Source organism: Chiloscyllium plagiosum, unplaced genomic scaffold, assembly GCF_037043375.1.
Source record: "Chiloscyllium plagiosum isolate Xiang-an unplaced genomic scaffold, Cpla_swu_hap1 HiC_scaffold_45, whole genome shotgun sequence".
In the NCBI taxonomy this organism is placed as follows: Eukaryota; Metazoa; Chordata; class Chondrichthyes; order Orectolobiformes; family Hemiscylliidae; genus Chiloscyllium; species Chiloscyllium plagiosum.
The window spans coordinates 9,377,631-9,405,621 of NW_028270183.1; the positions used below are offsets into that span (position 1 = coordinate 9,377,631).

At 45.3% G+C, this 27,991-nt stretch overlaps 1 protein-coding gene across 1 annotated transcript in view; it reads left to right on the forward strand.

The window, feature by feature from the left end:
• Nucleotides 1-11,533, forward strand: part of rab3da (RAB3D, member RAS oncogene family, a) — a 49,896-nt gene extending 38,363 nt beyond the window's left edge. The window contains exons 3-5 of the mRNA XM_043694932.2: nucleotides 3,782-3,900; nucleotides 6,193-6,317; nucleotides 9,868-11,533. Coding sequence (XP_043550867.1) covers nucleotides 3,782-3,900; nucleotides 6,193-6,317; nucleotides 9,868-10,055 — 432 coding nt within the window. The 3' untranslated portion in view covers nucleotides 10,056-11,533. The remainder of the gene's footprint in view (nucleotides 1-3,781; nucleotides 3,901-6,192; nucleotides 6,318-9,867) is intronic.
• The last annotated feature ends 16,458 nt before the right edge of the window (nucleotides 11,534-27,991 follow it).

Here is a 27,991-nt window from a genome sequence, read left to right on the forward strand (position 1 = left end):
ACCTATATACTCTTCATTTTACTATCACCCATGTGCCTATCCAAGAATCTCTTAAATATCCCTAATGTATCTGACTCTACCACCGCCGCTGGCAGTGCATTCCAGACACCCACCACTCTCTGTGTAAAGAACCTACCTCTGACAACTCCCCTAAACCAGCCTCCAATCAGCTTAAAATTATATCCCCTCATATAGCCATTTCTACCTCATATCCCCTCATATAGCCATGTCTATCCGCTCTATCTGTGTCTCTCAACATTTTGTTCACCTCTATCAAGTCACCTCTCAAACTTCTTCGCTCCAATGAGAAAAGCCCTAGCTCCCTCAACCTTTCTTCATAAGACATGCCCTCCAGTCCAGGCAGCATCCTGGTAAATCTCCTCTGCACCCACTCTAAAGCTTCCACACCCTTCCTATAATGAGGAGACCAGAACTGAACATAATATTCCAAGTGGAGTCGAACCAGGGCTCTGTGGATATGCAGCATAACCTCACGGCTCTTAAACTCAATCGCTCTGCTAATGAAAGCCAACACACCATACGCCTTCTTAACAGTCCTATCAACTTGGGTGGCAACTTTGAGGGATCCACAGACATGGATCCCAAGATCCCTCTGTTCCTCCACACTGCCAAGAATCCTGCCTTTAACTCTGTATTCTGCACTCAAATGTAACCTTCCAAAGTGAATGACTTCACACTGTTCCGGGTTGAACTTCATCTGCCACTTATCAGCCCAGCTCTGCATCCTGTCAATGTCCCCTGGCAACCTACAACAACCCTCCATACCATCCACAACTCCACCAAAGCTTGTATGATCGGCAAACTTACCAAACCACCCTTCCACTTCCTCAGCCAAGTCATTTATAAAAATCACAAATACATTGGCGTTACTTCAGTGCCGCTGGGTCAGAATCCTCTCCCTAAGGGCATTGTGGGGGGTACCTGTACAAACAGGATTGCAGCAGATTCAAGATGGCAGCTCACCACCACCTTCTCAAGGGGAAATGAGGGACGGGTGATAAATGCTGGACGAGCCAGTGATTCTACAACCCACAAATGAAATTTAAAAGCCTAAGATCCATACACAGTCAGTGCCTGCAGCCACTTCCTCTAACAGGGCCTCTGTTAATTAATGCATGAACCCAAGCATTAGGAGCTGGTGCTGTTCACAGCATCAAAGTAGAATTCTGACGGAGAAGGGAAATGGTAGTTGGCAACAACTGCCTCTCTATCAAGACGTGGGAAGTAAATGCACCACGGCTTGAAAAGGAGCCAAGGTCCGTTCTCGTAATTGCCTTGGATTATATTGACTATCTCTGACATGATAGATTGCAGCAGGAGCTGGGAGCTGATATCACAGATGAGAGCTCAGGGATTTGTTACAATGTCCAGTAGTGAAGGAAGATTCAGCAGCACCGTACGAGCTGTGCAGTCACTGCCTCCCTGCACCACCTCATGCTGCTGCAGCCTCAAGAGTCTCTGAGCTAAACGGCAGAACGTTGTACTGTTCTAAATGTCCACGCTCCCCCTCCACAGTCACACTGACACAGGGGATGTGGACGTCACTGACAAAACCAGCATTTCTTGTAATGGAGAATGTAATGGTGAGCCACCTTGAAGAAAACTGAGGGACGTTTTCCCAGGCAGTTGAGAATCAAACACATTATTGTGGGTCAGGAGTCACGTGTATGCCAGACTGGTTCAGGATGGCTGATTTCATTCCCTAAAGGGCCTTAAGGAATCCGAAGTATGTAGATGACAAAACAGCAGTTTCATGGTCACAATTACTGAGATTGGCTCTTTGTCCAAGATTTAGGAAGAATTCCCATTTCCCATGCTGGGATTTGAACCCCTGTCTCTGCCTATTGTGCTTTTTACACTTCCAATAATCTGCCCAATGTTAAAAGATCATAGCCTCTCGATCACGAAGGGTAGTTTGTTACATTTGGATTTACCTGTTTAAGTTTCTAGCATTTTCGCCTGCCCCTTTTACTCTATTTATTCACTCTTGGAAGGCGGCCATCACTGACTGGCCCAACCCTTATTGCCCATCCTTAATTGTCCTCGAGAAGGTGGTGATGAGCTGTCAGTTCAGTCCGTGTGGTACCCATGGGTAAAGGCACCCATGATGCTGTTGGGGAGTTCCAGGATTTTGACCCAATGTCAATTAATGAACGTCGATATATTTCCAAGTCAGGTTGGTGTGTGGCTTGGAGAGGGGGTAATGATGTATCTGCTGTCCTTATTGTTTCTGATTGTTGAGGTCGTGGTTTGGAAGGTGCCGTTGGAAGAGGCTGGAGTGAGTTGCTGTAGTGTGTTTTATAAATGGGACACAATGCTGCCACTGTGCATCCGTGGTGAAGGGAGTGAAGGTTGACCATGATGGGCTAGGTACCTTTTGAGGGAGCTGTTTTGACCTGGATAGTGTCGAGTCTCTTGAGTGTTGTTGGAGCCACACCCATCCAGGCAAGTGGAGAGTATTCCTACAGACTCCTGACTTTGTGCCTTGCAAAATGGTGGAAAGGCTTGGGGGAGTCAGGAGGGCGGTGACTTAACACAGATTTCACAGACACAAAGAAGTGAAACTACCATGGTATTCAAACAGATGAAAGACTCAACAGACAATCAATTTTTCAATGTATAATTTCAGTTACACCACACTGTAAATTTTTGCTATAAATTCTGTGTGTTAGGATTGAGCCCTCCACTATCACCTGATGAAGGAGCAGCGCTCGGAAAGCTAGTGTGCTTCCAATTAAACCTGTTGGACTATAACCTGGAGTTGTGAGATTTTTAACTTTACAGACATAGTATTTGTGTGGCCGGTGCGATTCGGTTTGAAAATGATCAAATTAAACGGGGGAAAGGACAAGTTCATGAATGGGACAGGGTGAGGACCGTGCAGAACGTAGCTGCAGCTGAACTAGTTTCATACCCAAAGAATGGGACAATGATACTATGGTTTAGGAGGTTAGTTTGTTTGTTTTTTTGAAGAGAACTTTAAGGCAGAGGTCATGAGCAGTCTACCAGACCCTCTAAAGGAAACATCTTGTGAGGCCTTGGATGTCTTTGTTTTTAAAGTTGGAACAGTAGAGGCAGCCTGGATGAGTGGGACCAAGCTCCCTCAGAACCAGGATTTTTAGTTTTGGCTTTCAGCGGTAACAGTTGGTGTCTGGAAGAGTGGAAGCCATTTTGTCCCCTCTCTTAGTTTCAGCCAAAAGCTGGGAGTTCTCTTTCTGCCATGGGGGCTGCGTGTGAGACAAACTATTTTCTGAAATTTGCTTTTTCCAAAGGTGTGTTCATGGGATGTTACTATGTTGGAACAGTTAATTAGTAATAGTTACTGTATCTATTATTCTGTTAAGCTTTCCAATAGAGTAAAGTTATTCCAATTCCTTCTTTCTTTTGTTATATTTTAACTATAATGGAAGAATAAAGTGTGTTTTGCTTTAAATCCAGTAGATCAAATTGCATCTGGAATGCAACACCTTATATTTACCTTCAGATAAGAAACCGTTAGGTCCCGACTATCTTCTGAACATTTTGAGGGGGTATGGTCTGGTCCATAACAATGGACTCTTTGGTATTGCTATGGAGCTTTACCTTAACATGTGAACAATTTGGAAAAAAAAGCCACACATTGGTATGGTGTGAGGGAGCACGTGTGTGAGGAGGGAAGAGAGTGAGGTTTCTCCCTTGCTACTGCACGTGCCTCTGCTGTGGTTAATCTGGCCTGAGCTTTGTGAAGCCCTGAACTCCTTCTCTTCCACTCTCTTGGTAGGACACTGCAGGTCAAGAACGTTACCGGACCATCACCACAGCCTATTACAGGGGCGCCATGGGATTTCTGTTGATGTACGACATTGCCAACCAGGACTCCTTCAGTGCTGTGCATGATTGGTGAGTATACACCTAGTCTATAAACCCCCAGGAGCAGGCCAGATCTCAGTATCTACAGGATGCAGTTTTCTCTCGTGGCGTTTTCCTTTCCAGTCCCAAACCAGCCCTCACCTTCTTTTCCCCTAAACTCCCAGCAAATCCTTTTCCATGTTTGTGACTCACATTGAGGCATGGGTTGCACACAGGCTATGACTCCTGTACTTCACATCTGCTGACACACAGCGGACTTTGGCACCTTCATAGTGTCTTGTGATGAGCACCAGGTACTGAGCTGTCCTGGGGTCAGGTACCACAGGCAATTGTTCAGCCCTGGTTAGCACTGCTGCCTCACTGCTGCCAGAGACCTGGGTTCAATTCCCGCCTCAGGCAACTCTTTGTGTGGAGTTTGCACGTTCTCCCCGTGTCTGTGTGGGTTTCCTCCGGGTGCTCAGGTTTCCTCCCATAGTCCAAAGATGTGCAGGTTAGGTGAATTGGCCATGCTAAATTGCCCATGGTGTTAGGTGAAGGGGTAAATGTAGGGGAATGGGTCTGGGTGGGTTGTGTTTCGGCGGGTCAGTGTGAACTTGTTGGGCTGAAGGGCCTGTTTCCATACTGTAAGTGATCTAATCTACCCGGAATCCTGAGAGTGCAGAAATTGTCACTGTGAACCGTTTCTACATGCATTGACTCATGCCAGGTGCTGTTTTAATTTTAAATAAAAGCAGAAAATACTGGAGACGCTCAGCAGGTCTGGCACTGTCTGTGGAGAGAGAAAGCGAGTTAACAGTTCAAGTCCTGATGACTTCAGATACCAGATTCAAACCATTAACTCTGTTTCTGTCTCCACAGGTGCTGCCCGAACCTGCTGAGTTTCTCCAGCATTGTCTGTCTTTATTTCAGATTTCCAGCATCCCCAGGAGTTTGCTTTTGTCTGACTTTTAATTTTTAGTGGACAGATGTAGCCACATCACCAACTGTCACCACTCTCACTAACGTTGTATGCAACCACTTGGAGATATTTTCCAGAAGATTTACCAGGATGTTGCCTGCTATGGGGGACTTTAGCTCTGAAGGAAGGTTGGATAGACTGGGTTTGTTTTCACTGGAACGCAGGGGGTTGAGGGGTGACCTGATAGAAGTTTATAAGATTGTGAATGGCATGGACAGAGTGGGACGTATGAGGGTTTTTCCCAGGGTGGACAGGTCAATTATGGAAGGGCATAGGTTCAAGGTATGGGGTGGGGGAATGTTTAAAGAGATGTACAAGGCAGGTTTTTCACACAAAGGGGGGTGAGTGCCTGGAACGTGCTGCCAGAGGAGGTGGTGGAAGCAGATACAACAGCAGCTTTCAAGAGGTGCCTGGATGGATACATGAATAGGAAGGGGATAGAGGGATATGGATCCTGGAAGTAAAGACAGTTTTAGCATGGAAGGGAAAAATGTGTTGGGGCAGACATGGAGGGCCAAAAGGCCTGTTTCTGTGCTGTATTGGTCTTTGAGAGTTTAGGGAGTTGAGTGATGTGGTGAGATCTGGGATTGGATTCCATAGCAATGTGAACGTTCAGGGGCATCTACATCGAGATATTCAGAAGAATAAGGGGTGCTGGTGAAGGAAGTTGTGAGAAGCTTTTTTTTTTCTTTAGAAAGTTGGATAGTATTCAGAGCTCGTAGATTCAAAATATCCGGCAAAAGAACTAAAGAGGTGAGGAACATCTGAGCATCTTCCTTTGTTAATGCAAAGATGATTTCATAGCAATTGTCCATATACCCGATGAGTAGTAATTGCAGAGTTATCGGGGACAAAGTTTGGGATATGGAACAAATTGGGCAGCTCTTTCAAGGAGCACAGAAATGATGGGCCGAACGATCTTCTGTGTGACTAGATCCTGTGATTGAAGTGTTGTGCAGCACAAAGATTAGATTAGATTAGATTCCCTACAGTGTGGAAGCAGGACCTTCAGCCCAACAAATCTACACTGAACCTCTGAAAAGCAACCCACCCAGACCCATTCCCCTACGTTCAGCCCTGACTAATGCACTTAACGCTTTGGGCAATTTAGTACAGCCAATTCGCCTAACTTGCATTTCTTTGGACTGTGGGAGGAAATCGGAGCAAACCCACGCAGACACGAGGAGAATGTGCAAACTCCACATAGACAGTTGCCCTAGGCGGGAATTGAACGCGGGTCCCTGGTGGTGTGAGGCAGCAGTGCTAACCACTGAGTCACTGTGCCGCCCCAAACCAATAGTGGAGTTATCAAGGGAAATTGAACTGCATGGTCTTCACTCCTGTGGTATCCTTTTGTCTAACAGGGCTACCCAAATCAAAACCTACTCCTGGGACAATGCTCAGGTAATCCTAGTTGGCAATAAATCTGACCTGGAAGATGACCGTGTTGTCCCTGCAGAAGATGGAAGGCGATTGGCTGACGAATTAGGTAAACAAAATACATCATTCGCTACTTGCACGAGGTGAAGAGTGCTGAGGCTAGATCGATTTCAACTTTCAAGGGTTTTCCAATCAATAGGATTGCCAGTCACTATCTTTTTGAGTGCTGGGAATGTAAGCAAACTCCAACCAGAGGGCTGCAGGGAAGGGGATTGGTTCTCGTTGTTACCATCCGTCAGTTACCAGGTAGCGCTGAAACTGAGCCTGGTTAAACATAGAGGCATGTCGCCCAAGCTTCTCGCCCTTGCAGTCTTCAGGACAAATGCAAAAATGCCAAACTTTACAGTCACAACAATTTATGCGACGGGAGAAAGGACTGCTGCTTGGTTGGCAAGTCAACACTGATCAGCCGAGACAACTTTGGGATTCTTACGTTTGTCCTGATGCGTACAAGGTGTAAAGGTTTGTCACTAGGAGGTTCCCTATTGGAAGGAAAAGCCATTGATCTCTGTAATGCCTTTTCCTGAGTCAAGCGGATCTTGTAGCAACCCATTTCTTCCACAGATCTCGGTCAGTCCTGCAGCCAAGTGCTGTTACATATGGGCAGGCTGTTAAACAGACTCACAACTCGCTAGCACAAAACAGGGAAGTGATGGCCTAATGGTATTACCGCTAGGCTATTAATCCAGAAAATCAGCTCATGCTCTGGGGTCCTGGATTCAAATCCCAGCATGGCAGACGGTGGAATTTGAGTCTGGAATTAAAGGTCTAATGATGACCATGAATCCACTGTCAATTGTTGGAAAAACCCATCTGAGTCACTAATGTCCTTTAGGGAAGGAAATCACCATCCTTACCTGGTCTGGCCTACATGTGACTCCAGACCCACAGCAACATGTGGGCGGCACGGTGGCACAGTGGTTAGCACTGCTACCTCACAGCGCCAGAGACCCGGGTTCAATTCCTGCCTCAGGCGACTGACTGTGTGGAGTTTGCACATTCTCCCCGTGTCTGCGTGGGTTTCCTCCGGGTGCTCCGGTTTCCTCCCACAGTCCAAAGATGTGCAGGTCAGGTGAATTGGCCATGCTAAATTGCTCGTAGTGTTAGGTGTAGGGGTATGGGTGGGTTGTGCTTCGGTGGGTCGGTGTGGACTTGTTGGGCCGAAGGGCCTGTTTCCACACTGTAAGTAATCTAATCATATCTAATCAACATGGTTGACTCTTTACTACCCTCTGGGCAATTAGGGATGGGCAATAAATGCTGGCCTAGCCAGTGACAGCCGCACCCAGTGAGTAAATAAAAACAAAATCCCAGCTATATTTGTTAGGTTAGGCCGTCACACTTCAGTCCTATCTCATGTAAACACCCTACTGCATTACCTCACCAAATTCCTGTCTCCTCTCACTAGGGATTTAAGAATTGTGCTCTGATTTCCTGCAGATATTTTACTGGATATGCCAGATCCCAGACTGAAATCTGGCTTGATGAATCTTTTTGTTTGTTTTAGCAAGGTGGTCTTCAGTTGAAACACATACGAGAAATGTCGCAGATTTGTTTTTAATGATAAAACAAAGTTTATTATACAAAATAAATGAAGATTAAAAAGAATAAACCAAACTATTTACAAATAAAACAAGTTTAAAGTTTTCAAAACACACAGTAACATTTAATCCCATTAATCCTGCAGCAACAATACTCACCTCAGGGAGAATTCCCTCTTTTGTCACATCTATATACGGCTTGACCTTACTGAGGCTTTAATTCTTGTTCCTTAGAATATGATGGCCACTTGAGATTCCTTGCACTGAGCTTAGACTTTCTAGGCTTCAACTAACCCTTTCAGGGTTTTAGCTAAGCACTTCTGGTATGGAATCTTTTAATTAGTTTACCTCATATTAGGAATTTATTTTCTTCACAATTTTAAACTACCTTCCTGCAAGACCAAATGCCTTCTGTATCCAGCTTTAGCCAAGGTCTCTGCAAACTGAAGCAAAAAGGCTTTCTGTAAGCTATGATGTTTCCCCCATATATCAAAATCAATAATTCTGGGAAGTTTCTACCTGAATCTTTATGCACATCAGTTCTTTATTCTGCTCACTCATAAAACTCTCCCAGTGCAAACAAGCCTCTGTTTGCTCTCTAGGAAGTTTCTCTCTCAGACTATTTAAAACAATAGCCCCATGGCAACAGAAATCTGTGCAAGTTATTCATTAAACCCTTTCATTGATCTGGACCAAGTTCACATGCTACGAATTCAAGATCCAAACTCTGAAATGAATATCAATATAAACCTTGAATCACAATTGGAATTCAAACTTGTATCTCAGAAGGGGAATGCTCTCAGAAATGTTAAGAGATCTATTGAGCCGTCTTTGCTTTTTTCTCTCTATCTGACATGGTACAATTAGTGTTAAAAGTCAGTCCACTCTCAGAAAATGGAATGACTGATTGATTGTCAAATTAAAATGGCAAGTGACTTTGATTTGATCTCTGAAGCTGTTGAAAATTGCTTAGATGGAGGTCAATAGTGACTCCATTGATACCACTCTTGTCGATGAGTCACAGGGTTCAGGGCTTAGGTCCCACTCCAGGCCAGAGTTCAAAAATCAAGCCTGAAATTCCAGTTTCGGACTGGGCATGTGCTGCTCTGTTGAAAGTGTCACTCTTCCAGATGAGATCTTAAACAATCTGCTTACATGGCTGGAGGTGATCCCATGGAACTGTTTTGAAGATGTGAGCAGATCGGGGCATCACCCCCTGGGAAGGAGTTCACCGCAGGTTTACAAGGCTAATATCTGGACTTCAGAGGGTACATTAGAATAGAATAGAATACCCACAGTGTGGAAACAGGCCATTAGGCCCAACAAGTCCACACCGACTCTCCACCCAGTCTCTCCTTCCTACGCTATCTCTGTAATCCTGCATTTCCCTAGCGTACACATCCCTGGAGACTGTGGGGTAATTTAGCATGGCCAATCCACCTAACCTGCCCATCTTTGGACTGTGGGAGGAAACCAGAGCACCTGGAGGAAACTCACACAGACACAGGGAGAATGTGCAAACTCCACACAGACAGTCGCCTAAGGCTGGAATCAAACTCAGGTGCTGTGAGCAGCAATGCTAACCCCCTGAGCCACCGTGCCGAAGAGAGATTAGACAAATTAGGTCTTTATTGTCTAGAACTTAGAAGATTATGGGGTGATCCAACCAACTTCAGGATATTCCTTCCTGAAGAAGGGCTCATGCCCGAAACGTCAATTCTCCTGCTCCTTGGATGCTGCCTTACCTGCTGCACCTTTCCAGCAACACATTTTCAGCAACTTCAGGATATTAACAGGGAAAGATGGTAGATGAAGATAAACTATCTCCATTGGTTGAAGATTCTAGAACCAGGGCATAATCTAAGAATTTCAGGTTTTCAGAGGGTGCTAGTGGGGTTTGTGTGTGGGGGTGGGTTGATTTTCCAAGCCTGGCACACCCCCTTGATGGCTCCAGTCATAGTTGGGGGAATTGGTGTCGCTGAGGGCAAAATGAAGCTTTATTAATTTGCGTTCCCCGCTTGATTCCGCTTTCCCTCTCTTTTTATTCCCGTTCTACAGGCTTTGAGTTTTTCGAAGCAAGCGCCAAAGAAAACATTAACGTGAAGCAGGTTTTCGAACGCCTAGTTGATATCATCTGCGTGAAGATGTCTGAGAGTCTTGATGGCGATCCCACACTGATGAGCAACAACAAGAATTCATCCCTCGCTGAGAACCCCCCCTCACAACCAAGCAGCTGTGCATGCTAGAAAGCCCTGCCCTCTGACCTCTTGCTCTCGCTAAATCATCAAACACAGAGAGCCCACAGATTTGGGTTGGTTGATGGGAGGGGGGGGGATGGAGGTGTTTGCAAAGGGAGTGAAAATAGGCTTTAAAATGTATTTAAGATTCAGGGCTAACACGTGTCAAAATATATTTCATTTTTTAAATTAAGAACTTGGGGAGATGGTGGGTTAGTGCCAACGTCGCTGGGCTCGTAATGCAAAGGCCCAGGTGGGGACAATGGGTTCAAATCCTGCAATGGTGGAATTTAAATTCAATTAATACTTCCCGAATTGAAAGCTAGTCTCTGTGATGTTAACCGTCAATTGTCGTAAAATCATGTCTGGTTCCTTAATGTCCTTTCGGGCAGGAATCCTTCCGTCCTTACCTGGTCTGGCCTGCATGCGACTCCAGGTCCACAGCTAATGGGGTTGAATTGCCCTCTGCAAGGACTGGGGAAGTCACTTGGTCCAGAGCAGCGAGGGATGGGCGACAAATGCTAGCCTTGCCAGTGGAACCAAGGAAGAATAAAGGGCGGTGTTCTCATCTCGGACTCACGAAACAATATGTCAGAGCGCCGAAGGAAAATACTTGTGTGAGAATGATAGGTGGGTGCTGAAATCCACCGCCCATCCCACAGAGCTGTTGGTTTCAGCACCTGTTCACACAGCTCCACATGGCTATTGTTAAACCCACTGGCTAACGCTGGGCAGTGGGAATTGGTGGGTCTGGTACACGTTCAGCCCTGGCATTGACAGCCAAGGGGTTTGTACCTTCCTTCGTTGGGAAGGAATGTGGCAATTTGGGACCCCGTGTCGGAATAAACCATTTTTATTTTTCAATAAAGTGACCCCAAATTTAGAGTTTATTTTTCTTTTGGAAGGGAATTCAAAGACTGCAGATATTAACCAATGATGATGACAGATTGGAAATTATAGCACCACTCCCTTGTATCTCAGTAGGTTCTTGGTGGGCAATGGTTTAAAAGTGGAAACAGACATTGCTCAGTGAAATCCCATTCTCCATCAATCTTTGTTCCTACCCCACAATGTGGGTGATACTACGTTAGAAAGGGAGCCTATAATTTTGAGTTTTCTGCTTTTCTTTGAGTCCTGGTGTTTTTGCAATGAACCATGTGAAGCATTAATGCCAAATTTGCAGCGGTATTTTGTATGTGCATGTTGCCATGTTCCTCTGCCCTATAAGTATAAATTAATTGTTTCGGAATTGGTGCACCAGTGTTTTATTGGCTGATGTCTGTATGGTGTGGTTTTAACTTCTGTTCAAGACGTTGACTCACTTGGAGGAAGTGAAGCCAGCATTATATGGACTGGTCATGAATGCATTTCATATTTTTGACTACCAGCTGCTTACATGTTCATACCTGACTTGTGTCTCATTGTCTTAAACTGGACTTGCTTCATGTGTATCATCTTATATTGAACATTGCCCCAACATAAAGCCAGCAGGCGCAGTGTTTGTTTCTGATTACTAAACCAGCAAAGGCAGCATGTCCATTATGAGTGATGTTATATTTCTGTAGAATTCAGTGAACACAAACAGCCATTCGTCCCATTTTACACTCCACACAAAACTTCTCCCACCTTAATTCACCCAAACCAATCAACGTAACCTTCAAGTACCTTCTCCCTAATTTATGTATCTACTTTTTAGAACATTAGATCTAGGAGCAGGAGTCCTTGGAGCCTGCTCTGCCATTTAATGCAATCATGGCTAACCTCAACTCAGACTTCAACCCCATTTTTCTGCCCGCTCTCCATAAACCTTCAACCCGTTACTGATTAAAATCTGTCTATCTCCTCCTCAAGCTTATTCAGTGTCCCAGCATCCACCGCTTTCTGGAGTAATAAATTCCATGGCCCCTGAGATAAGTAATCGCTCCTCATTTCTGCTTTAAATCTGCTGCCCCTTATTCTAAAACAATGACCTCTCGTTCTGGATTGGCTTACACCTCTGCATTGTCATACCCTTTTGGCACCTCAGTAGATCTCCTATACTTCAATTCGATCTCTTCACATTCTTCTAAACTCCAATGATCCTAAACTGCTCAATCTCTTTGCATAAGACAAACTCCTCATCTCTGGAATCCACTGCCCCATATCCTTTTTATGAAATGGGGACTGTGTGATTATTGTCAGGTTCACACGTTTAATATTAGAATTCTTTTTAAATGTTTTGAAAGATAAAGTTTCTGGTTTCTGAATTAAGTGAATTAGTAAGAGTGTTTGAAATCCACATGGAGGGATTGGAATTACTAAGTCAGCCAAGTGCGGCCTGTGTCTCCTCCATGGACCTTTCTCTAATTCTTGACCAGGTTCTGCATATCTATCATAAGGACTTTCTAAGGAAACATGAATCCATGCAGAAATCGACTCCCAGTTCACTGGCATTCAGGAGGAAGTGATGGTGTGGTTATAACTGATTTCTCTTCACCGGTGGTGTCAGAACTGCTGAGCTTTTCCAGCATCTTCTGTTGTGTGTGCTGAAAATGCTACTGGATTCATAATCCAGTGACTCAGGTTAAGCACAGCTGAAGGTTCAAATCCTACTCTGGCTATTGGTGGAATTTGAATTCAGTTTGTAAATCTGGTGACCATGACAACTGATCTCCAGACCCACATCAATGTGGTTGACTCTGAAATGGCCCTAGCAGGCCACTCAGTTTAAGGGCAATTTAAGGGTGTGCGTGAAATGCCTTGCCAATGATACCCATATCCCTTGAAAACATAAAGGAAAAGTGACATTGAGCACAGCAGTTAGTGAGGTGTCTGTTGTCTGCGTTTCTTCAGAGTGAGAAGTTGGAAATGGATATTCTTTTCGATTTGCCCTAGTGTTGAGGGAGAGGTGGGATTATGTTTTGAGTTCTGATTTGATGGTGACATTACCACTTCACATCACCAAAGTCCAGAATGCCACTGAAATAGGAGCAAGTTAACCTTTCTCCTCACTCTTTCTGAGGGTATTCAGTTTACTTGTTTGTTGTTGCACTGTGCTAGGATGTCCCTTGGTCCTGAGGTGGTCTTTAATGCCAAACAGCAGCAGACAACAATAATCTTCTCTGTCTCACCCAGTAACAGTAGATGCCTCTTAGCTGTAGTGACTAATGGAAGAGAATCCAGTTGTCTTCTGATGTATCAGTGGCATTTTTGCAGGTCTATGTTCATTGTCCATCCCTAATTGCCCTTGAAGGTGGTGGTGACCTGCTTTAGAACCACAGAACTGTAATGGCAAAAAAAAAGGCCCATTCTGCCCATCCCATCTCCCTCAACAGTGGGGCAAATTGAAAAGAATATCCATTTCCAACCCCTCACACTGAAGAAACTCTGACAACAGACACCTGCTGTGCTCAATGTCACTTTTCCATTTTGCTTTTATGGGATATTGGTGTCATTGGTAAGGCATTTGGTACACAACCTCAATTGCCCTTAAACCGAGTGGCTTCCTAGGGCCAGGCGTGGAGGAGAAAAAAAATAAAAGGCCATTCTACCCCCACTTTCCAGTGCCTGGTCCATAACCTGCCAGACTTTAGGTTCAGATGCAGGTTCCTGATATACAAGTGTTAGGGGTTTGTACCTCTTTGATACACAGGGGGGGGAGAGACATAAGTGCCAGACCCTCACCGTCCTCTGGGTGAAGGTTTCCCTCCTGCCCTCTTGAAACCTCCTACCATTCATCTGCGACAATCTGTGAGGTGTAGGGGGTGAAGTGTTGTTCGTGGTGGAATTCCACCCAGCGACTCTGAAGGAATGGTGACAGATATCCAAATCAGGGTGGAGAGTGGCTTGGATGGGAACTTGCAGGCAGTGGTGTCCCCATGTATCTGTTGCCCTCCTTCCAAATGGTACGTGCCACAGGCTTGAAGGATGGTGTTGAAGAAGCATCAATGTGGCTGCAGGCTGAAAGACTGATTAACACTGCGAGTCTCGTATTTACGGTGATTTGATATTATATAGAGCCTGAGTATTGCTGAAAAAAATGATACATTTTGTTGAAGCCTTTTTGATCAGAACAATTTGCAAGAACACAACTAAAGGAGAAAACCAACATTTATTTATTTATTTTTCTCGTAGTGCTTATTTATTCCCCAGCACCCATGTTGTGTGTGTGCAGGTATGAGACACAGTGAAAGACACAAGGTGCACGAATCTTTATTCAAGCCAACATTTTTTTTCCCCTTTTTCCCTCAAGAGCCAGCTCTCAGTGTGAACAGATCCCCTGACAGTCCTGTTTATTTTATTTTTTTCCTTTTTTTATTTTTTACCCCCACACTACCACCTAACTGCGGAAGTGCTTATTTTTTTCCCCAGCACCCATGTTGTGTGTGCAAGCCAACATTTATACAATATAAGAGGAGACCACTGATTGGTTGGTTGGCAAGTGGGCTCTAATTGGTAGAGACATTTCCACAGAGGATGTAATAGTTAATAATTTCAGCAGTATTCCAGCATTTATATTACATCATACATAGGAAAAAGAGGAACTTATTTAATGTGTTCCACCACTGTTCACTTAGATCATGGCTGATTTATAACCCAGCTCCACTCTCTGGTTGAAGCCATTTCTCCTGGTGAATTTTTAATAAATGTATTAATCAGTTACTGTCTTACGTCAAATTCAGGGATCACAAATTATGATCTCTACCTCTGACATATGGATTCACTGAATTAAGAGGGAATTTTTTTTTGAGGGAGAAACAACTGAGGTATTAAGTGGTAGGTGCCAAATGGGATTCAATGAATCCTACAGATCGGGGTGGGGTGGGATGGGGAGCGAGAGAAATGAAATCCTCTCGCGATTACTTTTCTGAAATGTTGAACTCTGGAGCAACTCAGCAGATCTGTGGAGAGAGAAAAACTGGCCTGACTCCTTCAGTGGAAGGAACTCTGAGGCACAATCATTCCCAGTTCCAAAATGTTCATTCTGTTTTCTCCCTCCACAGGTGCTGCCAAACCTGCTGAGTTTCTCCAATGTTTTCTGTGTTTGTGTCACATTTCCAGCAGCTGCAGTGTATTTTATTTTGATTTTTGCTGGTGTTTCAGAAATTCCCCTTGGTTTTCAGTCTGCGCTGAGGCCTGGAGGGGGAGAATGGGGTCAAAATGAGCCGCAGTTTTGTCTAACTGCACTGCATTCCCGCTCCTGCTTACAGCTCTGCAACAAACAAACTCTCTCGTCTCCTGCACCACTTTGAGAGGAGGTTATGGCAAACCTTTCAACTGAATGTTGTTGAAGAAGAAAAATTGAAATGTTGCCCTCAGTTGCTCGGGATCCACAAATTGGTGTCACTTGCGATAAGGTAAGTATCCTGTTCCATCTCCTGTGTCACAGTGATGGACAGCAGCTGAGGAGTGACTAGTGAGGGACATCTCTAAATGTTTTGTCCTTTCTCTGCCACCAGTGCCAATAATGTTGCAAGTGCCCGAAATTGAGAGCTGGCTGTACCAGGGAAAGGGTCAAACTGTTGACTGATAGTGTCTTCAGCCTTTGGGCCTGGATGGAAAACAAAGAGATTGACTTGTTGTTAGACTGATGTCTTAAGTGCTGAAGATGCAGGACTTCATGAGGAATCAGTTCAGCAAAATGTGATTCGGGACAAAATTAAGATAATGTACTGGGGATTGTTGGATGACTACAGCACTGTAAGCAAGGGCTGGTGTGGGAATGATTACTCATAGTAATATTGCCTTATCGTTAGGAGGAGGTTGATACGAGAGATCTTAATGAAGGCAGGAAACGGCTTTAATCGCCATTGTGAAGGGATAAAAATCTTCTATAATGGATTTCCTACCTGCATGAATGTATAAGAGCTGTCAATAATGTATGTGATGAATCAAATTCCACAAGAGTATTTCTATTTTACCTGCAAATAATAATTTGCAGAATTGTTTGCCAGGTTTGTCTGGGGGAGGGGGTGTCTAAATATATTTAAAAGGGCTCTTAAGATTGTCAGGTGTTCCATCTTGTATGTGCACTATTTTTTTTGTTGAGCTGTCAGAAATAACTATCTTGTTGGTGTCGCACATTTTCTGTGTTCACTGTTGGAGAAACCGAAGTGAAAAAAAAACAATTAAAAAATAATATTCAAGTTACATGCTGTGTCTCTGTTCTTCAGATTTCACTACATTTGTCCAGTGAGAGGCAGCGAGGGTGAGAAGACGCAGGGCACATCCTGAAGCTCTGGAGGGCAATGTTTTGAAGTGTACAGTACTCCCTGTTGTGATGAAGCAGCTACTTTGTGTTTAAGGAGAGCCATAGACAGCAATGCGATAATGACCACACTTGCTATTTATAATCGTGCTGGCTGAGGGATAAATATTTGGCAGCTCAGTGGAAGTCAGGCCAGTCTATTGCTGGCTCCACTCAGGAGCTAATTTTCCCATTCCCACCTACCTTCATTGTACCTATTCTTCCTAGTCCTCATGTTTATCTACTTCCTGTTGGATTTTCCTGATTGACTTGGCTTTCAGAGCGACGCATGGTCTTTGTATTCTATAGGTTAACAATACCTTCTTCTCTACCAATCAATGCTCTGACTCTGAGAGTAGTCATGATTCGGAGATGCCGGTGTTGGACTGGGGTGTACAAAGTTAAAAATCACACAACACCAGGTTATAGTCCAACAGGTTTAATTGGAAGCACACTAGCTTTCGGAGCAACGCTCCTTCATCATGTGATTGTCAATCACCTGATGAAGGAGCATCGCTCCGAAAGCTAGTGTGCTTCCAATTAAACCTGTTGGACTATAACCTGGTGTTGTGTGATTTTTAACTCTGACTCTGAGAGGTTGTCTTCACAGTGGTTAGCACTTCTGCCTCACAGCGCCAGGGACCCGGGTTTCATTCCACCCTCAGGTGACTGTATGGAGTTTGCAAATTCTCCCTATGTCTGCATGGGTTTCGTCCAGGTGCTCTACTTTCCTCCCACAGTCCAAAGAAGTGCAGGTTAGGGTGGATTGACCATGGGAAATTGCCCATAGTGTCCAGGAATGTGCAGGTTAGGCGGGTTAGCCATGGGAAATGTGGGGTTACAGGGAGGAGGGTCTGGGTCGGATGCTCTTCAGGATGTTGATCTGGACTTGATGGGCCAAATGATGTACTTCCACTCTGTAGGGAATCTATGATTCCACTTCCTGTAACTTCCTGATGAGGTTGTACCTGCTGTAGTATGATGAGAATTGTTACAGTTCACAAAGTCAGCACCCTGTAAATCGTACCCTGCTATTCCTGGAGTCATTAAAAAAAATTACAACCTTCAGAAAGTTCTGTAAAATTCCCCAATTTCCTGTCCTTTGGACCTAGGTTGTCCTGGTTACTGAACTCAACAAGGATTACTATTCATTCCAAATAAATAGATTGTAACTATTGATAAAATAATTATGAACCATTGGCACCATTAGTTAAAACTCCTCCCTCTATATGCACAGACACAGATTAAAAGAAAAGTCGGTGTTATGGGTGTAGGGAAAGACGGGGCAAACGATTCAGTGATCCCCAGCCACATGGTTTGCTGAGATCATCCTTTTGCTGATTGCTTGACACTTCTTGATCCTTCCTTACTTGCACTTATTTTTGAAGACCCAAGTTGGCTGGTTCTCCTTTATAAAGATCTTTGACTTATCAATGGGAAGGCACAGTTTACAGGGGCTGGAAAGGGGAGGTCAAACAAATTATTGTCAGGCTCGAGATGATGATGTAACTTTCACATTAACAACCACATGCTATTGGGATCCTGAGAAGAGAAGTATGGAAGGGACTACATTAAAGAGTGCTGTACTCTGTATTCTGAACAGTATGTACACAACATAGTTTACTGGAACTAAACCTGAACTCAGCAGGTCTGGCAGCATCTGTGGGAAGAAAGCAAAGTGAATGTTTTGAGTCCAGTGGCTCTTCACTCAAACTATTAGTAGCTAGAGAAAGCTGATATTTTAAGTTGAAGCCAAATCAGTGGGTAGGGTAGGTTAGGGTGAATGTATAGAATAGAATAGAAACCCAACAGTGTGGAAACAGGCCGTTCAGCCCAACAAATCCACACCAACCCTCTGAAGAGTATCCCACCCAAACCTGTTCCTCATTACTCTACCCTTATCCCTGACTAATACACCTAACCTACATATCCCTTAATACCATGGGCAATTTAGCATGGCCAATTCACTTAACGTGCCCATCTTTGGACTGTGGGAGGAAACTGGAGCACCCGGAGGAAACCCACGCAGACACAGGGAGAATGTGCATCATGCAGACAGACAATCACCTGAGGCTGGAATCCCTGGCACTGTGAGGCAGCAGTGCTAACCACTGCGCCATCATGTTGCCCCAGGTGAGGGGTGTCAGGGCAAGGGGTGGGATGGGATGGGTTGGCGTTTCAGGGCGTAAGGACAGAGGTGCAAGGGGAGAGGTGACTGGATAGTTGGAGACAGAGCTCAGAGAGAGAGAGAGAGAGAGATATGAAAGGGTGGGTAAACAAAGAGACAACAGATTGCAAGCCAGGACAGAATGAAAGCTAAAAAAGTGATAACAAGAGCTAAGAATGCGAAAGTGGATTAGCTGTGACAATGTGATAATGGGCCTGGGAGTAGGTGGGAATGGGTGATTGTGCTAAAAGGAACCCACCTCACAACAGGCCTGGGTGTGGGAGTGGGTAAAATACATGGCAGGGTGGAATCAGGCTGTAAAGTGGCAGCCAAACGGGGGGCAATTCTTGCAACATTGCAGTGTTGGTGCAGGTTAATGTTAGGCTTCATGGTATAGACTGAGATTTGCTCTTAATATTCCCTCCCCCCCCCCCCCCCCATCTCCAAAGAAAATGGCATTGTACTTCAGGGCCCACATCCAAGACTGATGGACGAGGGCAGAATGGGTTTCTGCCTTGGAGAGTCACATAAAGAACCACCATTGTCTTGAGGTGACAGAAGATTGATGTTGTCAGCAATGCTCGAACCTTAAAAGAAAGGAAGTTGATCAACTTTGGAGAGTGGCTATGACTCAGTTCACTTTTGAGATTAAACCCAAGTGTTTCTGTTAGTGCTAATGGATTGTTCTGTGATTCACTGCAGGATATAAACTGAAGTGATGTGTCATGTATTTCTCTAGGGCAGACCGAGGTTCAAACCTATCAAGTAGATTAATGAGGTCTTTACTCACAGTCAGAAAAAAGCATCTGAATGGATTGGACCAGCTGCCTCAGTACTGGCACCTCATCATAATGTATTTACAGTAATAGAGTCATAGAGATACATGGAAACAGACCCTTTGGTCCAACTTGTCCATGCTGACTAGATATCCTAATCCAATCTAGTCCCATTTCCCAGCACATGGCCCTTATCCTTTTAAACCCTTCCTATTTATATACCCATCTAGATGGCTTTTGAATGTTGCAATTGTACCAGCCTCCACCACTTCTTCTGGCAGCACATTCCACACACGCACCACCCTCTGCATGAAAAAGTTGCCCCTTAGGTCCTTTTTAAATCTTTCCCCTCTCACCCTAAACCTATGTCCTCTAGTTCCCAAGGAAAAGACCTTGACTATTTACCCTATCCATGACCCTTATGATTTTATAAACCTCTATAAGGTCACCCCTCAGCCTCCGATGCTCCAGGGAAAACAGCCCCAGCCTATTCAGCCTCTCCCTACAGTTCAAATCCTACAACCCTTACACCATCCTTGTAAATCTTTTCTGAACCCTTTTGAGTTTCACAACATCCTTCCTGGAGGAGGGAGACCAGAATTGCACACAATATTCCAAAAGTGGCCTAACCAATGTCCTGTACAGTCGCAATATGACCTCCCAACACCTCCATGTAATGCTCTGACCAATAAAGGCAAACATACATCCTATCTATCTGATAGGGGGTGAGACTATCTGAGACTCTACTTTCAAGGAACTAAGAACCTGCACTCCAACGTCCCTTTGTTCAGCAACACTCTCCAAGACCTAATTTGCCTTTCCAAAATTCAGTATTTGAGAGAGAGTGGAGGAACCAGGAGAGGGCAAACAATTCTGGAGTTAGCAAAGGTTGCATGAAGAAGTGTGGGAGCAGGCTCAAATGAAGCAAGACACCAACATCGTCAATTGGTTAAACAGCCAGATTCTGTGTTGTAAATACTAAGCGTAGTGGGGAAGGTGCTGGCCTGATGGTATTGTTGCTGAACTTTAATCCACTGATTCAGGTAATGCTCTGGGGACCAGGGGTCAAACTCTTCCATGGTAAAATTGGAATTTAATTAAAAGTCTGCAGTTGAGAGTCTCATGATAACCATGAAACAGTTGTTGGTTCACTAGTGCTCTTTGGGGAAGGAAATCTGCCATCTTTACCTGGCCTGGCCTGTGTAACTCCAGACCTACAGCAACGTGGTTGATGTCAGACTGCCCTCTGGGCAATTCGGGATGAACAATAAGCGCTGGCCCAGCCAGGAACATGCACATTCCATGAATTAATCTGAATAAGTAGGAGTTGAAGGTGCACTGACTGGGAGCTGATGGGTGTTTATTTTTGGGAAAAGCTAAGATAAAGTTCCAACTCTTGAGAGGTTCTCAGTGATTTCTTCTGGAAAGTTCTGATAACCAGTTGATTGAGGGCTTCAATATTCTTCAAAATAGCAGCGCAAGGACTTTTCATGTCTGCCAGACATCCCGGTTTAGCATCTCCTCAGAAAGCGTGTAGCACTCCCTTATGTATAACACCGGGAAAAGTATATGGATTTTTGGCTTGTTTGATTCTGATATATATGAGCAATATTTAAGTTGGATCCAGCTGAAACAAGAATCTTGCAGAAACGAAGGGAAAGGAGTACAATCAGAAAGTGCTGGAGAAACTCAGCAGATCTGTCATCTTCTATGGAGAGAGAGAAACAGAGTTAATGTATGAAGTCTGACATGACATTTTCAGAACTGGGAAATAGAACTTGGACTTTAACGCCATCTGGTGGAAGGCTCATGACCTGATCTTGCGTTTTCTCAATCCTCCTCTTGAGCGGGATCTCTCTCAGAGGTATTATCACATTAATCTCAATAGGCAGGAATACATCAAATATTTTTCAAAAACTAGTTTATTCCCAATGAGAGTGAAGTTTTTTTTTAAAAAGCTATTCATTCATGGGATTTGGGTGTCGCTAGATGGCCCAGCATTATTGCCTGTCCCTTGCAAATGTGTTGGTGGGCTGCCTTCAGTACTGCTGAGGTCTATTTGACTTGGGTAACCCTACAATGCCGTTCAGGACGGAATTCTGGAATATTGACTCAGTGACACTGAGGCGACAGCAATATATTTCCAAGTCCGGAGGGTGAATGGCTTGGAAAGGAACCTGGAATAACCTTGTATCATCCTTATCACCAGACCTGAAGAAGCGTTATGCCTGTTATGCTCCTTGGATGCTACCTGACTTGCTGTGCTTTTCCAGCACCATTCTTTGTCAACTTTGTATCATCCTTATCCATGGTCACACTTTCTCAATATGAACCTTATCATTATGGTTTTGATTTTCAGCAAATAAATCAATATTATTAAGGATTTGATTTTTGTTTTGGTCAGCCTAGTTTCTGACATGAAGGAAAACTCATCTCTATGCTGTCTCCAAGGAAGATTCCTGATGGAACTCTGCACTTTTCCCAGGTGATATTTTGGCACCTTATGCTTGTTACCACCTCTGTTAGTACACAGCACTGAGTATGGGTTGTTTGACGTGGTTTGTTACCGCTGAAAATGTGTTGCTGGAAAAGCGCAGCAGGTCAGGCAGCATCCAAGGAGCAGGAGAATTGACGTTTCAGGCATGAGCCCTTCTTCAGGAATGAGGACAGTGTGCCAAGCAGGCTAAGATAAAAGGTAGGGAGGAGGGACTTGGGGGAGGGGTGTTGGAAATGCGATAGGTGGAAGGTGGGGGTGATAAGGTGAGGGTGATAGACCGGAGTGGGGGTGGGGGTGGAGAGGTCAGGAAGAAGATTGCAGGTTAGGAAGGTGGTGCTGAGTTCGAGGGTTGGGACTGAGACAAGGTGGACGGAGGGGAAATGAGGAAACTGGATAAATCTGAGTTCATCCCTTGTAGTTGGAGAGTTCCTAGGCGGAAGATGAGGCGCTCTTCCTCCAGCTGTTGTGTTGCTATGGTCTGGCGATGGAGGAGTCCAAGGACCTGCACTCCTTGGTGGAGTGGGAGGGGGAGTTGAAGTGTTGAGCCACGGGGTGGTTGGGTTGGTTGGTCCGGGTGTCCCAGAGGTGTTCTCTGAAACGTTCTGCAAGTAGGCGGCCTGTCTCCCCAATATAGAGGATGCCACATCGGGTGCAGAGGATGCAGTAAATGATTTGTGTGGAGGTGCAGGTGAATTTGTGGTGGATATGGAAGGATCCCTTGGGGCCTTGGAGGGAAGTAAGGGGGGAGGTGTGGGCGCAAGTTTTGCACTTCTTGCGGTTGCAGGGGAAGGTGCCGGGAGTGAGGTTGGGTTGGTGGGGGGTGTGGACCTGACAAGGGAGTCACGGAGGGAATGGTCTTTTCGGAATGCTGATAGGGGAGGGGAGGGAAATATATCCCTGGTTTGGAGGTGGCGGAAATGACGACAGATGATATGATGTATATGGAGATTGGTGGGTGATAGGTGAGGACCAGTGGGGTTCTGTCCTGGTGGTGATTGGAGGGGCGGGACTCCAGGGCGGAGGAGCGGGAAGTGGAGGAGATGCGGTGGAGAGCATCGTCGACCACGTCTGGGGGGAAATTGCGGTCTTTGAAGAAAGAGGCCATCTGGGTTGTTCGGTATTGGAACTGGTCCTCCTGGGAGCAGATGCGGTGGAGACGAAGGAATTGGGAATATGGGATGGTGTTTTTACTGGGGGCAGGGTGAGAGGAGGTGTAGTCCAGGTAGCTGTGGGAGTCGGTCGGTTTATAGTAAATGTCCGTGTTGATTCGGTTGCCCGAGATAGAAATGGAGAGGTCTAGGAAGGGGAGGGAGGAGTCTGAGACGGTCCAGGTAAATTTGAGGTCGGGGTGGAAGGTGTTAGTAAAGTGGATGAACTGTTCAACCTCCTCGTGGGAGCACGCGGCAGCGCTGATACAGTCATCGATGTAGTGGAGGAAAAGGTGGGGGGTGGTGCCAGTGTAGCTGCGGAAGATGGACTGTTCCACATATCCTACGAAGAGGAAGGCATAGCTGGGGCCCATGCGGGTGCCCATGGCTACTCCTTTGGTTTGGAGGAAGTGGGAGGATTGAAAAGAGAAGTTGTTCAGAGTGAGGACCAGTTCAGTTAGTCGAAGGAGGGTGTCAGTGGAAGGGTGCTGGTTGGTACGGCGGGAAAGGAAGAAGCGGAGGGCTTTGAGTCCTTCGTGATGGGGGATGGAGGTGTACAGGGACTGGATGTCCATGGTGAAGATAAGGCATTGGGGACCGGGGAAGCGAAAATCATGGAGGAGGTGGAGGGCGTGGGTGGTGTCCCGAACGGAGGTGGGGAGTTCTTGGATTAAGGGGGACAGGACCGTGTCGAGATATGCAGAGATGAGTTCGGTGGGGCAGGAGCAGGCTGAGCCAATGGGTCGGCCGGGGCAGTCAGGTTTGTGGATTTTGGGCAGGAGGTAGAAACGGGCGGTGCGGGGTTGTAGGACTATGAGGTTGGAGGCGGTGGATGGGAGCTCCCCTGAGGTGATGAGGTTATGGATGGTCTGGGAGATGATGGTTTGGTGGTGGGAGGTAGGGTCATGGTCAAGGGGGCAGTAGGAGGAGGTATCTGCGAGCTGGCATTTAGCCTCAGCGGTGTAAAGATCGGTGCGTCAAACTACTACCGCGCCTCCCTTGTCTGCCGGTTTGATAGTGAGGTTGGGGTTGGAACGGAGGGAGTGGAGGGCTGCACGTTCTGAGGGTGAGAGGTTGGAGTGGGTGAGAGGGGTGGAGAGGTTGAGGCAGTTAATGTCGCGGTGGCAGTTGGCTATGAAGAGATCGAGGGCAGGTAAGAGGCCAGCACGGGGTGTCCAGGTGGATGGGGTGTGTTGGAGAAGGGGTCGTCAGAGGGTGGGCGAGAATCCTGGTTGAAGAAGTACCAATCTTGTTACTACCAATCCTGATTTATCTTTGCTTTGTATTGGCCATACCTAGTGTCGAGCACTAAGGATACATTGCCATGGAGTGTCTCGACTAAGTCACTGTTCTTAGATAACAAGATGGCTTATTGCATGATAGCAATAAGTACAACCATATTTGATCAGGCATAATGACTAGACCTTAGGGAGTTGGTACAGATACATCTGCTCCCTCCTTCAGCTGAAATAGAACACCTTGTCTCCAAATTGTGTGTGACCTCAGTAGAATTGGTGGAGCCAGTGCAATATGAACAGTAACCCCTTCAATACCATTGCCTTATACAAAAGAAACCATGTAAGCAGAGTTTTTTTTTTAACAGAACATAGAAAATAGGTGCAGGAGTGGACCATTCAGCCCATTGAGTTCATTCTGCCATTCAACATGATAATGGCAATCCTTCCATCTTTATGTCAGATGGCGTGGTTACTCTTGGTCTGTTGGTGAAAACTGTGGTAGTTTCACTTCAGTCCTTTCTGTTTGCAGATGTTCTTTATTTGCTGGTTTATTTTATTTATGCTTTTGGGCTAGGCTTTGAAAAGGGCGTTTGTTTTTAATCAAGGCATACCGTTGGAGTCAACTCACACTGAGGAATCTCTCTCAACCCTAGAAGGGCATTGTTACTTGTTAGATATATGCAAATGCACACAGTCTTCCTTTTGGAGAAAAGAGGGTGTCTTTGCAACAAGCTGCATTAAATTTAATGAAATGGTTAGAAAGAATGTAGCCTTTTCATTTTCTTCTAAATATCTTTTTTAACACGAGAAAGGTAAGTCAAATGAGGCGCAAAGTATCTAAACGGTGGAGACTAATATGGGAAAATATGTTTGGCATGGACTGGTTGAATCAAAGGGTGTTTCTGTGCTATATGACTCTATGACTATGTGTACTTTGGTACGAAGAGTAGAAAAATAGAATATCATTTAAACGGAGAGAGACTGCAGAATGCTGCAGTGCAGAGGGATCTGGGTGTCCTTGTACATGAATCACAATTAGCAGGTTCAGAAATTAGTTTGTAAAGGAAATAGTTGGTAAAGATTTGCCTTAAATGCTTAGGAGATAGAATATAGTAGTGAAGCCCTGCAACAACTGTACAGGGCATTGGGATTACAATGTATGTTTTAGTCTCCTTATTCAAGAATTGATACAGTTAAATTGGAAGCAGTTCAGAGAAAGTTTGCCTGGTTGATTCCTACATTAAAAGAATTGTTTTATGTGAAAAGGTTGGACAGTATGGACCTGTGCTGTTTGGAATTGAGAAGAATGAGGGGAGATCTGTTAAAATATATAAGGTTTTGAGGGAACTTGACATGGTAGATGTTCAGAAGATATTTCCCCTCATGGGAGATCCAGAACCCAAAGGTTCTGTTTCAGAATAAGTGGTGTCCCATTGAAGACAGAGCTGAGAGGGTCATTTGGAATTCTCTTCTCTAGAGAACAGTGGAGGCTGAGTCAGTGAATATATTCGGGACTGAGTAAGACGTCTTTCTCATTGACCAGGGAATTCAATGTTATGGGGACAGGGAAGATTGTAGCAATAATGCACTGATCAGATCAGCCATTACCTTATTGAATGGCAGAGTGGAATTGAGGGGATGAGTCAGCCACTTCTTCTGATCTTATGAACTGTCTGCATAAAAACAAATGAAAAAATGCACCTTTTCATTTCCTTGTAAATACATCCGTTGTCTTTTTTTGAAGCATTTCATTTGCTAAAACATTCCATAATAAGAAAACAGCTCCCATCTCACATTCAGCAGGTAGCACAATGAGAAATGACAGTCTCTGAAAAAGGGTCATCAACCTGAAACATTAATTTTATATACCTCTGCAGGTAACCCAAAGCATTGGCACAAGAATTTTTTTTTTTGTTGATATATCAGAATTCTTAAAATTGCTTAAATGTGCATGATTGCTTCACACACAGGGAGGCTATTCCCAGAAACTATAACGTCGCATAGCAACATGGAATATAGGAGTAGGAGTAGGCCAGCCGACCCATTGAGGGCTGCGACACCATTTAATGACTGATCATTAGGCTCAATGCCTTAATCCTGCACCCCTCTGCCTATGCCCCCCCACCAACCACCCCCACCACCATCACCACCACTCCAAATCCCTTGTTCCTTTAGCAGCAAAAGCTTTATCTACCTCCTTCTTGAAAACACATAATGTTTTGGCTTCAACCACTTTCTGTGGGAGTGAATTCCACAGGCTCTCCATTCTCTCGGTGAAGAAATTTCTCCTCATCTCAGTCCTAAAAGGTTGACCCCTTATCCTTAAACTATGACCCCTAGGCTTCCCCACCATCGGGACCATTTTCCTGCATCGACCCTATCTTGTCCTGTTAGAATTTTATACATTTCGGTGAGGAAACCCCCTCTCAGTCTTCTAAACTCCAGTGAAGACAATCCTTACTGACTCAACCTCTCTTCATACGTAAGTTCTGCCACCCCAGCAATCAATTTGGTAAACCTTTGCTACTCTCACGCTAAAGCAAAAACATCCTTCCTCAGATAAGGAGACCAAAACTGCACACAATATTCTAGGTGTGGCCTCACCAAAGCCCTGTATAATTGTAGCAAGACATCTCTGCTTCTGAACTCGAACCCTCTCGCTATGAAGGGCAACATAGCAATTGAGTGCTTGCTTTCAGGGACCGGAGCACGAGGACACCCTGGTCTCAGTGCGCTTTCCCCCTCTCCATTTACAGCCATTCAGCCTTCCTATCATTGCTGCCATTTGCCCACTCGCTCAGCCTCTTCAAATCCCACTTCCTCCTGCAAGGAACATATCTGGTGGCTCCTTGAAACCTTAAAGATTTATTTTTTGAATGTGGAACATCACTGGCTAGGATAACAATTACTGCTCATCTTTAACTGCACCTGAGGTAGTGGTGATAAGCTATCGAGAACTTAAATCTGATTGGTGAGTTTTAGGATTTACCTCTGTCTATTACTTGCAGTTCCATTGTTTGGCACATGAATAAACCTTTGAGGAGAAAGTGAGGTCTGCAGATGCTGGAGATCAGAGATGGAAATGTGTTGCTGGAAAAGCGCAGCAGGTCAGGCAGCATCTAGGGAACAGGAGAATCAACGTTTCGGGCATTAGCCCTTCTTCAGGAATGAGGAAAGTTGGTCCAGCAGGCTAAGATAAAAGATAGGGAGGAGGGACTTGGGGGAGGGGCGTCAGAAATGTGATAGGTGGAAAGAGGTCAAGGTGAGGGTGATAGGTCAGACTGAGGTGGGGGCGGAGAGGTCGGGAAGAAGATTGCAGGTTAGGAAGGCGGTGCTGAATTTGATGGATTTGACTGAGACAGGGTGGGGGGAGGGGAAATGAGGAAACTGGTGAAATCCGAGTTCATCCCTTGTGGTTGGAGGGTTCCTAGCCGGAAGATGAGGCGTTCTTCCTCCAACCGTCGTTTCGCTGTGGTCTGACGATGGAGGAGTCCAAAGACCTGCATATCCTTGGTGGAGTGGGAGGGGGAATTGAAATGTTGAGCTACAGGGTGGTTGGGTTGGTTGGTCCGGGTGTCCCAGAGGTGTTCCCTGAAACGCTCCGCAAGTAGGCGGCCCGTCTCCCCAATATAGAGGAGGCCACATCGGGTGCAAAGGATGCAATAGATGATATGTGTGGAGGTACAGGTGAATCTGTGGCGGATATGGAAGTTTCCTTTGGGGCCTTGGAGGGAGGTGAGGGGGGAGGTGTGGGCGCAAGTCTTGCACCTCCTGCGGTTGCAGGGGAAGGTGCCGGGAGTGGAGGTTGGGTTGGTGGGGGGTGTGGATCTGATGAGGGAGTCACGGAGGGAGTGGTCTTTACGGAATGCTGATAGGGGAGGGGAGGGAAATAT